Source organism: Pyrus communis, chromosome 4 (genome assembly GCF_963583255.1).
Source record: "Pyrus communis chromosome 4, drPyrComm1.1, whole genome shotgun sequence".
NCBI lineage: Eukaryota > Viridiplantae > Streptophyta > Magnoliopsida > Rosales > Rosaceae > Pyrus > Pyrus communis.
The window spans coordinates 20,260,149-20,277,637 of NC_084806.1; the positions used below are offsets into that span (position 1 = coordinate 20,260,149).

The 17,489-nt window shown below is 36.0% G+C and overlaps 1 protein-coding gene across 1 annotated transcript; it reads left to right on the plus strand.

Moving 5' to 3' along the window:
- The first annotated feature begins 436 nt into the window (after nt 1-436).
- LOC137732830 (uncharacterized) lies at nt 437-1,876 on the plus strand. The gene is made up of 2 exons (XM_068472091.1): nt 437-758; nt 1,653-1,876. The coding sequence occupies exons 1-2, from the start codon at nt 437-439 to the stop codon at nt 1,874-1,876; spliced, it is 546 nt and encodes a 181-aa protein (XP_068328192.1).
- The last annotated feature ends 15,613 nt before the right edge of the window (nt 1,877-17,489 follow it).

Here is a 17,489-nt window from a genome sequence, read left to right on the forward strand (position 1 = left end):
CAGAAGGTTGTAGCTGAATATCATTCTCGTCGTAAGAAGTTTGAATCAAACTTTATGCAAGTGGACGAACTGGAGAGTTCGAAGACGTAGATTTCTGACTTTCAAGAGGCCGTTACTCCTATGGAAGATTAGAATCTTCGACATAAACTATTTTTTAGTTGAAATAGGACATTAGGGCCAAATTCCACAGTAGTGGCAGAACCCCCTCCTTGTTTTTTTTGTTAATTTTGAACAATTTTCCTTTATGTTTGGATTATTTGTTGGTGATTTGTTTTTGGATATTAAGTTTTTAATTAATTTCCTTCCTTGAATGCTCAAAATTATTTTGAATGGATATTTGTTTTTCAGAACTTTTATGCATGTGACTGATTCAAATTAATTTTTCATTCTAGGTATGCCTAGTAGGAAAGTTAGTTGTCTGACAGATAGTGAAACCATGCACACCGTTTTGCATGAACGCATATTGTTCACTAACTTCATACCTAAGAATGCACCTCTGACAACCCTCTCAAGCCCATCCAACCTGATCAAAGGATACGGTAAGGCACATATAATGTTGTCCAATGATACAATCTTGACCATTGATGAGGCTCTTTATTCTCCACATTCCGAAAGAACATTGTTGAGCTTTAAGGACATTAGAGATAACAATTCCCACGTTGAAACCCACGTAGAAAATGGAGTTGAATTTCTACGCATAACTTCCTACGAATATGGCCAAAAGCGTTTTCTAGAGAAGATGGAGTGTATCCCGAGTGGTCTGTATAATACGACCATACGCCCCATAGAAAGCCACTATGTGGCCAGCCCTACCTCTGGGACCGCACACAAAATTACACTTTGGCATAAACGTTTGGGACATCCTAGACAAATAGCGATGCGTCGTATCCTCAAATCATCACACGAGTATCCACTAAGTTTAGGTTCAATTCAAGGAATTGCATGTCAAACATGTTCTATAGGAAAGCTTATTACTAAGCCTTCTTATGACAAGATTCATTTGAATCCTCCCATTTTTCTACAACAGATTCAGGGGGACATTTGTGGACCAATTCACCTGTTATATGGACCATTTAAATATTTTATGGTTTTGGTTGACGCTTCCACACGTTGGTCACACGTGTGCTTATTGTCCACAAGGAATGTTGCATTCTCCAAACTGTTGGCTCAGGTTATCAAGCTCTGGGCTCACCACCTTGATTATCAAATCAAATCTATTCTATTGGATAGTGCTGGAGAATTCACATCTAAAACTTTTGATAACTATTGCATGTCAATTAGGGTTGAAGTTGAACATCCAGTACCCCATGTTCACACCTAGAACGGCCTGCCAGATGCATTCATTAAATGTTTACAAATGATTGCTCGATCGTTAGTCATATGTACCAAGTTCCCAATCACTGTTTGGGGTCATGTAATATTGCACGTAGCCATGTTGGTCCGCTTGAGGCCTGTTGTGACCCAACCATATAGTGCATTTCAGTTGGTTACTAGATATGACCCTAACATATCGCATCTGCACATTTTTGGTTATGCAGTTTATGTGCTGATTTCACCGCCCTTACGTACAAAAATGGGGCCTTAGCCAATGATGGGAATCTATGTCAAATATGATTCTCCTTTGATTATTCATTACTTTGAACCTATGACAGGCAATTTGTTTACCGTTCATTTCGCGGATTCTCACTTCTATGAGACAGTTTTCCCGTCGTTAGGGGGATATAAGAACGTCAACGTTCCTGATGAACAACACGAATTATTGTGGATGACCCCCACTTTGTCTCATTTAGATCCCCATACTGCTCAGTCTGAAAATGAATTGCAGCACATATTAGATCTTCAAAGCATGCCATATGCTTTCACCGATCTAGCATGAGTGACAATATCACATATTCCAGCTACAAATGTGCCTACAAAGATGGATGTATCAAATGTACGACAGACTTCCCTCTTAGAGGCCCAAGACGCTAACTTTGGTGATCCACGTACACTAGCGGTTAGCCAATCATTTGCCCTTACACAAAAGAATGGCATACCTCTTGGTTTAAAGGATTCACACCCTCGTAAGAGGAAACCCACGGCTCAGGCCCCTGAAGAGTCTACCGTGAATCCGATTGTCGCGTACTCATTCTATCCAACTCATGAGGAAATTCTAGATTACGGAAACGTCCTTGAAGATATGAATCCACCTCCCGAGAATTATGAGATTTCGGTTTATTACGCTAGCTTAGATAATGTGTAGAGTAGAAATGAGATGATCGTCGACAATGCATTAGCATATGTAGTAGCTACTAAGATCATGTTGAGCGATAACATTGAATCCCATTCCGTTGATGACTATCAACGTATAACCGATTGGTCAAACTGGAAACAAGCAATCCAAGTTGAACTTGATTCGCTTGCGAAACGTAAGGTGTTTGGACCTGTAGCTCATACTCCTCCACTTGTGAAGCCCGTTAGCTACAAGTGGGTTTTTGTTCGGAAGCATAGTGAGAAGAACGAAATTGTGCATTACAAAGCTCGCCTTGTTGCACAAGACTTCTCACAACGCTCTGGGATTGATTATGACGAAACTTATTCAGCCGTTATGGATGTGATTACTTTTCGCCTACTTTTCGCTACCTTATTAGTTTGGTAGTTTCCGAAAAACTAAGTATATAGCTGATGAACATAGTAACTGCATATCTCTATGGGGATCTTGATACATAAATCCATATGAAAGTTCCCAAAGAACTTACAATTACTGGATCAAGTATTTCCAAACCCCGAAACACGCTCTCAATTCGGCTGAGGCGTTCACTTTACGGTTTGAAGCAATCCGGAAGAATGTGGTATAACCGTCTAAGTGAGTATTTGACTGGTCAGGGATATATGAACAACGAACTATGCCCTTGTGTGTTCATTAAGAAGTCACATTTCGGTTTTGTGATAGTTCAATGTATGTCAATAACATGAACCTTAGCGAAACTCCTGAAGAGCTCTCAAGAGCTAATGTGCATCTGAAGTCGGAATTTGAGATAAAAGATCTAGGAAAAACTCGATACTATCTCGGTCTCAAGATAGAGCACCGTTCAGATGGAATCTTAGTACATCAAATGAACTACACCCAGAAATGTTGCGCCGCTTTAACGAAGCCTTCGAGTACTCATATGGTCGTTAGATCGCTAGATGCAAAACGAGATCCGTTTCGTTCAAATGAGGATGATGAAGAGATTTTGGAGCCTGAAGTTCCTTATCTAAATGCGATAGGTGCTTTATTGTACTTAGCTCAATGCACTAGACCCGATATCTCATTCGCTGTTAATCTTTTAGCAAGATACAGTAATGTACCAACACGCAGACACTGGACTGATGTTAAAGACATCTTCCATTACCTTAAGGGTACTACTAATTTAGGCTTGTTTAATCCCTACGGATCCTTAAGTGAAGCCGCACCCCCTATTTCTCTAGTCGATTCTCGCCTTATTGGTTATGCTGACACAAGATACTTATCTGATCCGCACAAGGTGCATTCTCAAATAAGTTATGTCTTTACCGTTAAAGGCGCCGCAATCTCTTAGAGGTTAACTAAACAGACCTTAGTTACCATTTCATCTAACCATACTAAAATTCTCGCCTTACATGAAGCAACTCAGGAATGTTTTTGGTTGAACGCAGTTGTGGGCCATATTCGAAGCTCCTGTGATCTTTACCCCTTTGATAATGTTCTGATGATGATTTATGAAGACAACGCAGCATGCATCAAACAGCTCAAGATCAAAGGAGACAACACCAAGACATTGCGCCGAAGTTCTTCTTCTCACATCAACAACAAGAGCATCAGAAGATAAAAGTCACGTAAATCCATTCACAAGACAATTTGGCTGACCTCTTCACCAAATCATTACTGAAGGCGACGTTTTAGAAGCTTGTTCAAGGAATTGGTATGCGTAAAAGTTTTGAGTTGTAACATTGCTAGTTCTCTTTGGAATTGTGTCAAACTCAGAGAGAGTATCTTGAAGAATACTTGCTTGATCTTAATGTACTCTTTTTTCCTATGATTAGGAGCATTTTTTCCCACTCAGTTTTTGCTACCTAACTAGGTTTTAACAAGGCACCCACCTTGGGCTGGTCATATCCATGACGACGTCTTGTAGACATTTCTTTTGACTTTGCATTACTCACACATTTTTCCTTAGACTATGGATTTTGTCCCTACTTGGGTTTTTGCCATAGCCTTAGGTTTTTTTTAGTGAGACTTAATTACTTATGCAAGTTCCTACCTTATTGAGAATAGCATTGTTCCCATAATCAGTGCCAACAAGTCGACTTCCTCAACTTTTGCATGATGCTAAATCTACCTTGAGTATTTACACACTTAAGGGGGAGTGTTGTAAACATTCCTAGTTTAAGTGTGATTGTGTAAATCCTATATAAGATTTTATTCTTGTTATTATTTCCTACATACACATGTATTCCTTAGGGATGAAGGATTTCTTCTCCCTCTTATTACTATAAATAAAGGTACTACGTAGGAGGGAATAACACACATACTTTCCCCTATGATTTTACAAACACATATATCCTCTAATTTCCCTTGCCACCGGCCCTCTCCCCTTAGTCAGATAAAATAGGCTACAACAACCTTATGGCTTCAGTTTTTTTTTTTTTATTTTTTTTTTTTATCACAAAGTCAACTTTCATTAATATAAAAACTAATAGAAGGCCCAAAAAGGACAGGGTAAACAACTACAGGAAAAGTAAAAAGCTCAAGCAAAATAAGAGTAACAACTCAAGATACGACGGGAGGTCCACATAAGCTTAGGCCCGAAGGCAACAAAAAACAGACAATAAAAACCTCTAATCTCTAGCAACAAATACCACGTCACTATTGCCATCACATCCTCAGAGGAAGCCAAACTCCAAACTGAAAAAGTAGACATTAGATCTAATTCTCCTTCATGAGCCCCTGCAAGTATACACAAACAAAGTATCATACGGGTAAAAGGGTGATGTTAAAGGGCTATGTAAAATATCCAACACTAGGCCTCGATGGGGATACGACATATGTATGCAGTTTGGGGGGTGGGGAATAAATGAGGAAAGTATATTTATATTTGGTATCCCATTCTTGATTGAAACCCGCCTTTCCGAGCACATAGAGGGATGAGAATGTAGTATCATGGCTAAGGAGGAAGGAAGACAGAAAGTTAAAAGATAGAAAGCAGTAAAAGTTGGCAAAAGATGCCAGATAAGGGGCTTGAAGTCTAGATCTAAGACAAGCTCAGGGGATAGTTGAGACCCAGCTCAAGGAAAACTGAGATAAACTCAGAAAGAATTGGGAATAAAACAAAAGAAAGAGACTAGAAAGAGGAAAGGAAAAGATAGATGTAGGGAGGGGGATGGAGTAGAGGAAGAAATGGAGAAGCAAAAGAAGAAAAAGGCAAAGGAAGGAAAGAGAGAAGGAGGGGAGGACAAGGGAAGAATGAGACTAGAAAAAGGAGGAAGTAGCAGGTTGTCACCTACCCTGAGCAAGAGCAAAGGGTGGCAACTAAAAGTTGAAGCTGGATGAGCGGTTTGGATCTAGGTTTCTAGAGAGAGAAACTATTAGAGATGGAGAAAATGCGTTTTTTGCTCTTATGGCTTTGTTTGTTTAATGGGAGAGTTGGCATTCATTTCTTTCTTCAAAATGTCTTCAATATGGTAAATAGTCATACTCAAGACAATTTTCTCTAACAAACGAGGCTTATATGTACTACCTCAAAAACAATATCACTGAACATCAAGGCTAGGTAAAAAACTTTGCCTCTAGTTAAAATGATCCTTTTATGAGATTGTTGTAAGAATAACTTTACAAGGATAAAGATTCAATCAATTGAATCACAATTCTCCAAAGCCAAGATAAGAAAATTGTAAATTTATAAGCATGAAACTGACCTGCAGAACTTGCTCCAGATGATGATACCATTGCAACAAGATGAACTTGAAACCTTCTACCCTTTAACAAGACACAATAGCTCTCTCAATCAATAGGACTTGAAATCTTAATGAACGTCTTTTTGTAAGGGCAGTGGCTCAAGATCTATATAGTACTCCCTTAACCATTCCCTATCAGAATAGGTTTAGGATTCAGACTTAACTACTAATACCGAAACACCAGTCCCAAACTAATTTTGGTACTGAGTTCCAATCCCACAAGGTTTATGCAGAACCTCAATGTACTTTTCCTGCAGAAATACTAATACATAATAGCTTACAGATTAGGACTTTTCATATCAATCTTAAACACCATAGTTAGTTCCATATTCATGCTCATAATCTTACAATTGTTAGACCCCTCAACAGGTTAAAGTATATAACTCAAGGATAGGATCGATCCGTATAACCAAAAATGTGGAGAAACATCTAATTCAGTTAGATGTTTTACATTAATGGATTGGACAAATTAGGGGTTTGGTAATTTACCTCTTCAGTCTCTAATCAGGATTCCTCAAATAAGATTATTAATTTATTAGACAGTTGGGTTGTTGAAATAGGTTATTTGAAAACTGTTCAAGTTGCAAAACTTTATATTATGCGCAATTTCCATTCCTTTACATCATTGGAGATTTCAAATCAAATTTGCGACTAATACTACCATCGGGTGGTATATATTCTTTTTTCACTTGTAATGAAAATGTATTAAATTCGATTCACACAATTGACTTGCGGTATCACATTGTAGAAGAGAGAATCATTAACAAAGGGGGAAGGGGGGAAGGAGGGAGGGGAGAGGGGGGTGGGATTGTGATGATGGTGGTAGTGGTGGTTACTTATTAGTAGTGCTTTAAAAAAAAAGTACTAGTGAAATTTAACCGTGTAAATGGAAAAGTGTACTTTGGTGCCAAGAATTGTACCCATTGTGTTCTTTTTTATTCATTTATATTTTCTGAATATGAAAATTACTAATGCAGCTGAAATGGAATTTGTGCTTTTCCAGACGCACAACAATTGTAAATTATAATATCAATCTAGGATAGTCCAATTTTTGTCTGTTCAATGCTTCTTCCACTCTATAACACACACATATATATCTAGCAACTTCATAGCTTGTATCCCACTCGTTTCAAAGATAGTGTCCTCGTATTGACCGTTTTATAATCAAGTATCGACTACATACTTACGTCTAGAGTCTAAATTTTTTGCCCTTTTTTTAATTCACAATATAAGGGTGCAACAAGTCAATATATAGTTACAAACCAATCAATACAATGACACCACTTATATCGCCCCACGAGCAGTGGAGCAGAATCCACTTAGGAAGGCTGTACAAAAATACATGAGAGCTCCTAATTTTATTTTATTTTTAAAATACAACGATATTATTACATTATGAGTTGAACATAAATTGGTTCGAATTCGCTAATAACAATATTTGAACATACAATCTTTCACTTGCAAGGTAAAAAATAATATCACCCGACTGTAATACTAAACGGCTATTAGTATTCCTATTAAAGGCTATAGATGCATTATATAAAGATTGGGGTTTATAACCATAAGGGGACGAGCAAATGAGAACCAAAAAAGGCAAAGACTGAGCAAATGGTATGTTGTCTAATTCCAATCCTATTCCAACTTGGAGCATCTTCACATATACTTACACCCATCCATGTCCCAGTGACTAACTTTTGAGGACAAATTGCAAGTGCAAATTCAACTGGTGTCTCACCTATTATTGCTAATATCCACAACTTTTTTGGCCCACAAGTGCTTTTTGGGCAGTCAAGTTCTTTTTATAGATCATTCCTCATTATTCATATTCTTGAAAAAATGGCTTTTTTGAAAATAATGAGGTAAGACAAGCAGAAAAAGAAACGGCAATATTCTCAGTTGATCTTTCAGTGCACTGATAGGAGCATATTTATGCGATTTTATTATCTTATTTCTTTGCATTTATTTAGTTAATTTCCATTTATTTTGGTAATTTAAGTTATTTTCGTATTATTGTAGGTCCAATTGGCAAAGGTGACAAAAAAGGGCAAAATGGAGCAATTTGGAGCAGTTTTGGACTTGGATTGGATAGCATGCGTGGGGAGCACTTGGGATGGACGTTTTTGGTGGTCAAATGAGGCTAGGAATGTGCTACAATCTGGAAGAATTAGGATTGAGGCTTGGAAGACAAGGAATTAGAAATTAAAAGGAAACCTTATCCAATATTATCTTATCCAACCTTATCCTTAACAAACCTTATGTAATTCTATCATATCCTTATTGTATCTTACCTTATCTCCAGCTGCAAGGGGGATTCCTTATCACATTCAACCATTTCTAATCTGATTTAAGGAGTCCTAAAACACTGCAAACAACTCAATCCTTTTCCACCACAAAGTAGATCGTGCCCTAGAGGTGTGCCGTAGCCTTGGGAGGAGAGGAGGAGCCAAATCTGCCATCTAGGAGAGGGGGTGCCAAATCTACCATTGCTGGAGCTTTTCTGGGTTCTTTATGTCCTTAGTTTTAGTTTCAATGTTTAAATTAGATTGTTTTTATTTAGTTATGACGAACATGTGTAACTAAATTCCTTTTTAGCTAGAGGTGAATTCGAAGCCATGAACATATATTTTTTATATGAATTGATTACATCCAGTTATTGTTTCATAAAACATGAATGCGATTTACTTATCTGTTTTATTAAGAACTTGTTCTTGTGTGTTAATTAAGGGTGCACACTTAGTTTGCATGCAAGGATTTGATGCGAGAATATAAGAAAATTTCACCTAATCGTTATGAACTTATATTTACAAGTAGTAAAAGTCACTATTCATGATTGTGTTAAGTAAATTACTGGCAGGAGGACCATACTTTTCATAATTATGAATGTCTTGTCAATACTTATGATTTTCATAGAACTTAATGATCTTTTATATGTATCTCTATCATGATGTTCATATAGGGAACTTGATAAGAATAATTTGATTGTGTCGCTGAGTCCAATTCAATGAAATTAGAAAAATCTGAGAGTTAATTAATGTTGTTCACGATTAATTTGGGGCATTGTCATTCATGGTTTATAGGAATAATAACTGGAAATCGATTTGTATGCATATGTTTTATGTATGGAGAAAAATCCTCTAACTAGCCTTTCACCCAATTTTCGTCCAAATTCACTTTGTTTCTGCAATTTAGTTGTTTCAGTGCAAAATTCGTCCAAAAACCCCCTTTAGTTCTTATTTGTGTTAGTTTCATCTAGTTTACAGTTTTTAAATCCAGTTTGTGTTGATTAGCATCCCTTCTAATCCCTAGAATCTTACTCATACTACGATTGTATAATTTATATTCTTGAAAAAATGGTTTTTTTGAAAATAATGAGGTATGACAAGCAGAAAAAGAAACGGCAATTTTCTCAGTTGATCCTTCAGTGCACTATAAATGCTTCTTTTTAGGGCAATTGTCTTTGTAGGATACTTGGAATCAAGTCATGAGATTTGTAAATACAACGTGGAAAGTACACAAACTATTCCACGATGCACCTAATTGGCTTTCGGCCTTTTAGCTTTTGTTGCCTGTCTTAGAAGATAGAGATTATTCTCAATGGTGCTACTAAGTATCAGATATTTCGAACTTTTTAATCTTAATTTTTAAGTTTTTAATAAAAGATGATTAGAAGGTTGGAGTATCCGATACTCCTGAATACCAGATAAAATCTCTTGCATTGGCTCTACAATATTTTGCACTTTCTCCTTGCTACGATTTATTTTCTAAAGAACATGTTGGAGAGAGAAAGAATCGAACTTTGAACCTCACATGCAAGAGTAAGTCCTATAAACCAATTGAGGTTAAGCCTTAATGCTTCTACTTGCTGCTTTTAATTCAAAGGTCAAATGATTTTTTTTTTTTTTTTTTTTTAAGTCGAAAGGGTTTTGAGTTTGTTTCTTACTTTCTGTGGCAGCAGAGCAACAAGTATCCAATTACGATGACTGGGCTCACTATAGGAATCTCCATCATCTAAATTAAGGGTTGCTTTAATATTGTGATGATATAATGTGCAATTTTTTTTTTTAAACAAACGAGATTATCTACATTAAGAGAGAAAGTAGTGGGCTTAGCCTCACAATGGGCTAGTAATGATGAAGTTCAAATTCACCTTTGACGATAATCGAACCTATGACCTAATACTAGTAGATTTTACTACTAAGTGACTATATAATGTGCAATTTGATACCCATCAAAATCAGAATTCATGATTAAATGTGCTCATGTCCTTTAAATGACAACATAGCTCTTGAATTTGAAGACATCCAATTTGGATTGGCGGGGGCTGAGACGGACCCAAAGCCCGTGGTGGGCATGGAAAAACTATCGAGGTTCGAGATGTCCGTGGTAAAAAATCGTCCGTGACATTATTTTTGGGTCAAACATAAGATTCATTGATAGAAGGAAACGTTACAAGTGATCAACTTAAATAAAAACTGCTAGTTACCATAGGAAAGAAAGTCCTAAGCAAAGCACATGATCATCGCGACTTATGCTATCTTTGAGCAATCTAGCAAGATGATCTACAATTATTTTTAACTTGTGTTTAAACGTCTCGATCATGCACTTATGATACCTCATGATTCATGTCGTTTCTATCAAACCATATCCTAATCTTAAGGCCTACGCTGGTGTAAGAAATTGGACCAAAATGCATGCTCCATCCCATTAAGTAGGGTGTTTTCTACTCTACAATCTAATTTTTGTTAGGCCATGATTCAATAATGGTCATCGTAATTAACCACCACAGGTTGCTACACGTCTTATATTTGATTCTTGGTGCTAGTGAATCATATGTTGGTGGCCAGGGGGAGGCTGAAATGCCTATGTGAGTCTTCTTATCCCTCAGAAGGGTGAACTACCATGACGAAACCACCAATTGATCCCTTTTCAAAAATAAATAAAAGGTCATTGTAATTGAAAAACAATTAATCAATAAGTGTGGCTGCTAAGAGTACTGGTATTGGCACTGTAATGAATTTCTTGTGTATTCAACAATTTCTATATTTAGAAATAAAAATAGGAGCTCTATTACATATCACTCAATGATGCAAGTGTACCCATTGTGAAGGTTCGTTAAATCCTCAAAATGTAAGATTTAACTGTTGATTTTTCAAACCACTTAGTGGTGCGTACATACCATGAAAGAAAAATTGTAAAATTATATTTATGAGTAGTATATAACATAGGGAAGTATTATTGGCACTCTAAAATTCTCATTCTACACTCCTCACAAGTGTATTTTTCTTTCTAAATATAGAAAATTTGGAGTGTAGAATAAGAAATTTGGAGTGCCAATAACAGTCTTGATCTAAACGAGAGATTTGAAAACAATATTCATCTAGTGGGAGTGATGAGGGTTCTTAGAGCAAAGGCGGGCCTAGGCCTATCCTGATATTTGACAATAAGGAACTTGTGGTGCATTGGTCTGTGCAGTTTGATAGTTCCACCGTTCCATGGGTTCGAAATTTGTTGTCGACAACTTCTTGCTTTGTTTTTATAAAACTAAACTTTATAGTAAGTCTTTTGTTCCACCATATAAAAAGCTAATTCTTTTTTTAGTCTCTTCGTATAAGACAAGTTCTATACAAGTTAAAGTAAAAGTTAATTAATTATATTGAAATTAATGTCTCATGATAATAGTTTTAAATTATGACCTTATATTTTGTTCGAATCTTGCGTTTTTTATTAAAGTTCGAAAAAAGTTTTGTCCATATGATATAATCATCAATACTTTTCATAAAATTTTTGAAGCTCCATCACTATTGTTTCATAAATTTTCCATGCTAATAAAAAAAATGGAAACCTTAAAATTTTCTCCAATTAATTATTTGCTATATTTGGTCTAATTTCTTTTATATGTCTTAAAAGACCCTCCTGAGAAGGGTTTCTGGCTCCGCCACTGGTGGGGGAAGAAGTTGTGGCCAGGAAAAATTTTGGAAAGGAAACTCATGGTTCATCAGAGACTACACTTTCTCTATAAAGTTGTGGCCTTCTTATCATTCACTTGATGACATGGAAGCTGATATAGCCATATACTGGATCTAACCACATGGAATGCCAAGAAATTTTTGTACAATGAAGAATGCTTGGAGCCTGATTGGTGATGTTTTGGAGGTCGAGGATTCTACAAAAAGGGGATTTCGCGGGTTCCTACGATTTAGGGTTCATTTTGATGCACAAAAGCCTCTGCTCACTAGCTTCTCCACTCCATATCCAAGATTGGGTTCCTATACTATTCGGTTAAGGTATGAAGGCCTGAGAATTTTGATAGGATTTTTAGTACCTACATAAAGAAGGTTAAAATCACACAAAATACTTGCAAGAATACAAGGTTGTTGTAGTATATATGCTCATGCAAGGTCATTCTCCACAAGGATTATTTAAATAACTTATGTAAAATCAATTCCTAATTAATTACTTGAAAATGGAAATTGACACACCCCAACCGAAATCAGGGCGTGCTGCCCATAACATGAGGGTGACGTAGCCATGTGCACAGTGCGGAAGCAAAGGATAATAATAAAAGTACAAATAAATAAAAACCAAACTACACACAAAGTAGTTAACACACAAGTGCAAGTGTACGTGTGAAAAAAAAAAAAAAAAAAAAACAATATTCACAAAATATGACCTAATTGAGGCCTATTAGCTTTTGCAATGTACTTTCAGAATTGCCTCTAAGGTGTTGGTGAACCGGCTCAATTTGATCATCCCGCAAATTATATCGCAAACACAAAATGCTCACGAAGATGAAGAAAAAATGGCTTCTTGTTTTTGAAATTGGATATAAGTAAAGTCTATAATAGAATTAAGGGGACTATCTTCATCAAGTCCTCACGATGATGGGGTTCTCATGCAAGTGGATTGAATTGATGATGGGTTGTGCCTCCACGGCATCATATTTGATCCTCATCAATGGTACTTTGTGTTCTTAGATTAAGTCATCCAAAGGCCTGAGGCAGGGTGATCCCCGATCTTCATATTCATTCCTCCTATATGCCGAGAGGGTGTTGGCATTGATTGTAGAAAAGGAAAGAGGGAGACTGATAAAGGGTATCTCGATCTACCATGGGACTTATTTAGTAAACCATTTGCTCTTCGTTGATGACAGCCTTATTTTTTGTCAAGCAGAGTCTGAATGTATACAAAGTAATGAAGTCTTCCCCTTTTATGAATGTGCATTTGGACAAAAATTGAATTTAACCAAAAGCGAGGTGTGTTTTAGTCGGAATATCAAGAAACAAGAGCAAGATAAGCTAGCTTCAATGCTGGGCACCATTCTGGTTGATCGTCATGAAAATTATTTGGGCATGCCAACTTTGGTTGGGAAGAATAGAAGTCGTTGCTTTGGATATATGAAAGAATGGTTTTGGAAAATACTTAAAAGTTGGAAGGGTAAGATCCTTAATGCAGCAGGGAATGAAGTCCTTGTGAAAATTATGGCTCTCTTCATCCCAAATTATACAATGAGTTGTTTCTTACTCCCAAAGCATTTTTGTGATGACTTGAACAACCTCATTGCTTCCTTTTGGTGGAATGGGAATGAAGGGGGAAAAAAACTCCATTAGTGCTCTTGGGACAAAGCTTTGCATCCTTAAGAATGAGGGGGGTACTTAGGTTTTGTAACTTATATACCTTCAATTTGGGCATGTTCGCCAAGCAAGGATGGAGACCCATTACGGAACCTCATACCTTTGTGGCTGAAATTTTGAAGGCGAAATACTATCCTAATGGATCTTTCTTAGAAGCACAACTCAAATCAAGTGCTTCATGTTGTTGGAAGAGCATATGTGCTACTCGAAATATTATTTGCCTTGGCTCAAGATGGCAGGTAGGTGGTGGTAATTCAATTAGAATATAGGATGATCCATGGATTCCAATTCCCTCCTTTTCTTCGACCTTTCTCATCTAAGCATGTGGGTTGTAATTTGGAAACAGTCAATGAACTTATCAATCCTACTAGAGGGTTTGGAATCATAACATGCTTTGATCATTCTTCTCTAATGAAGAAATGGACTATAAGCCTTTGTGCTTCACTGGATCGTCTAATATGGCATTTCGAAAAAAATTGGAAAATTCACGGTTAGGAGTGCATACTATGTGGCTCAGTCGTGGGTTCAACTATCGAACAACAAGGCATCATCTTTATTCAATGCCATATCGAGAATTTGGTCTAAGATTTGGGACACCAACGTTCCCCCAAAGGTTAAGGTGTGCATTTGGAGACTATATAACAATTACATCCCACTCAAGTAAATCTTGTCAAATGCTACATTGCTACTGATTTATCTTTGTGTGATGTGTGATTACCATGGTGAAACTACCATTCATATTGTGAAGGATTGCCCATATGCAAAATGTGCATGGATGACTTCTCACTTGAGGGTTGTGCTGAGGGACCTTAATCATTTTTCCTTCGTGGCTTGGATTGAGGTTATCACTAAAAAGATCTCTCATGTCGACTTCGACCCATTCCTAAGGATTTGTTGGGCTTTGTGAGGAGCAAGAAATGAAAAATTATGGCTTGATAGCTCTAATTCACCAGGCACATGCGCTGCTAGGGCTATTCATCTATGGTATGAGTTTGTCTCTACTAATGTTGTGCAGTCTGGGGGTAGATCTCAGTTGCTAACACCTCCCAAATTGTTATCCCCACCTACTAGATATATCAAGATGAATATTGATGGCTCATGGAACAATGATCGGAGGGTGGTTGGATTTGGAATTATGGTTCAAGGCGATACTGGTAACTTTGTAACGGTGAAGTGCAATTGTTTTTGAGGATGTCTTCCCCCTCCCCCCCCCCCCCCCCCCCCCCCCTTCAAGTAGAAGCTATAGCAGCCAGAGAAGGCTTGATTTGGGCGGTTAATAAAGGTTTTCAAAAAAGTCAATTTGTTAGTGATTTGCTTCATATTGTGGAAACGTCGAGAGATTCCTCTATTAATTTGTCTTTAGTTGGACAAATCGTGGTAGATATCAAGGCATTACTTCTAACAATCTCTAAGGCTACTTTTACCCATACCCACTAACAAGCTAATGCTATCACCCATAGACTTACAAGATTTGGTCTTTCGTGTAATCAAGTGTGTGAATGGTCTGATATCCTTAAATGGCTTTTGTAAGGATCTTTTGTAATGGCTTTTGAATATTGAATCTACCATTGTCCTTAAAAAATAAAAATAAAAATAAAAAAAACAAAAAGTGAAGAATAAACTTATCTTCAAATAGGAAAAGGAACACTGAAGATTGGAATTACAAAGAAGTTAATAAATTGTAATTCAAAATTTGTTAAATTTATTAATGTTTACTCGTAGTTATTGTATATATAGAATATCAAATTTAAAGTTTTAAAAGTTGATTATACTTCTTTTAACCCTCAAAGATTATCCTTTATGACATTTTGACTATACCTTTGCTTTTAGATGAATGGTACTTGGGAATGCTTTTCTATAAAGCACTTTTGTTTATAAGCATTTTTATTAAAAGTCTTTCTATTAGAAGTATGTAGGAAATCTCAATAAAAATTCATGTGCTTCTTAAAAAAGCACTTGAAGTACTTTGAAAAATAAGCTTCTAGAAAGCACTTCTAGGTACTTTTCTAACTCAAAACTGGACCTGGCATTTGTGTCGTGTTTTTTGTGTTCATGTTGTTTTCGTGATATACCCAATATCTTAACGGGTCGTGTCGTGTAACACCCGTTAAAGTAAACGGGTAATATGACTCGACCTATAACCGACCCATTAATATTATCAGGTAAAATGAGCTGACCCATTACTTGTTAAAGAAAATATATTTTAAATGAATAAATAATGAAAATGAAAAAAAAAAAAAAAAAAAAAAAAAAAAAAAGACATCCGTCTTTCAAGTATTACATATTCCAAAATAAGAGCCTAATGAAAAAACATTAGTACATTACTACAAAATACCAAATGTTCAAAGGGAGTTGCGTTTCAAGGTTGAGGAACCTTACATGTTTATATATGCTTTCACATTTTTTAGACTTCTACATTAATGATTATGAATTTTATTTATTTTGAACTTCCTTAAAAATTACTATTCATGAGGGGTTTGTATGGTTTTAAAAATTCAAACGATGATGTACCAAGACTCAAAGCTAGAGGATGTGATCACGAGCATTTTGCATATTTTTTCACATTTTTCGCACTTGTAAATTAATTATTATAATTTTATATTGTGTTTGGTATTTTTTTTTTTTAATTACTTGCTATTTTCATTTTAAAGTGTTTTATAATTTTTTTTAATCTCACTCTTTGCCTATATTATATTATAAAAATAAAGAAATAAAACTTCAATTTTTTTAATTTATATGGAATAATAATACAATAATACATATTTAATATACAATATAAACATATACACTATGGCTATTTTATTTTATAGTAAGTTTTTTAGTAGTTTAGAAAATTAAAATCACCAAAATAACTTTTTCTTAACATGTCGAATCTGGTTACCCTCGTGTCTCCTTCATGTAAACCTATTCTTATCGTGTGTCCTGATAACGATTCGATCAATTATCGTATTGACCTGAAACTTGTTATTTTTGTGTCGTTTACGAGTCATGATAACGGGTCGTGTACATTTTTGCCTATCTGAAATTGCTTTGCACACTTTTTTGTAGTCTTCATACATTCATATTTAATCTTGTTTATTGTTTTCGTTTGATTTTATTCAATTCAAAAATTGAAAATAAAGAGAGGAGTCAAAAAGTCAAAAAGGGTCTGTAAAACTCAAGTCATTGATTCTTACATACACCCATGTCCATCAAATAATCAGCAAAATAAACATGACAGTACAAAGGGAATGCAAAAGCAATTGTCTAGGCCCAAGCCTAATATGGAAGCCCAATTTATATCCGCATGGCAATTTCTAAGGTGCGGACTACTATATGCGGTCTTTGCGTACGGATCAATATAATCCATTAGATTTAATCTCAATGATTGTAAACAAATCAATCAAAGAAAGCTTACAGTGAAACCGAGTTTCTCTTCTGTGCATTTACCTGCCCACTTTGTCCACAAATGTCTTTGCCTCTCCTCTCTCTGCTTCCCTCTCTTTCCTTTTTCGCTTTATCCCGATCCCTCTCCAACTCCAAAACTTGACATCATACTCCATAAATCTGATTGACAAGTTCTAAACATCTTGGTTTTCGTTTACGTCTACGTTTCAATTTTTCATCATCAAAAACCCATTTTAGGGGTTTCTTTTTTTAAAACATGATCTTACAGTGGATTGAAAAAGATGAACGGTTTGAATCATTGACATCATGTTTCAATTTTTAAGGTTAATACAAATGTTGCTCGATGTTCCATAGTGGCTAGAGAGTTTATAAACATCGAACAATAATTGCACGAACCATAAAAATCGAAACCTAATGTCAAAGATTGAAACCATTCATCTTTTTCAATCCACTACAAGATCATCTTTTTTAAAAGAAGCTCCAAAAAACAGTTTCCAGTAATGAAAAATTAAAAGG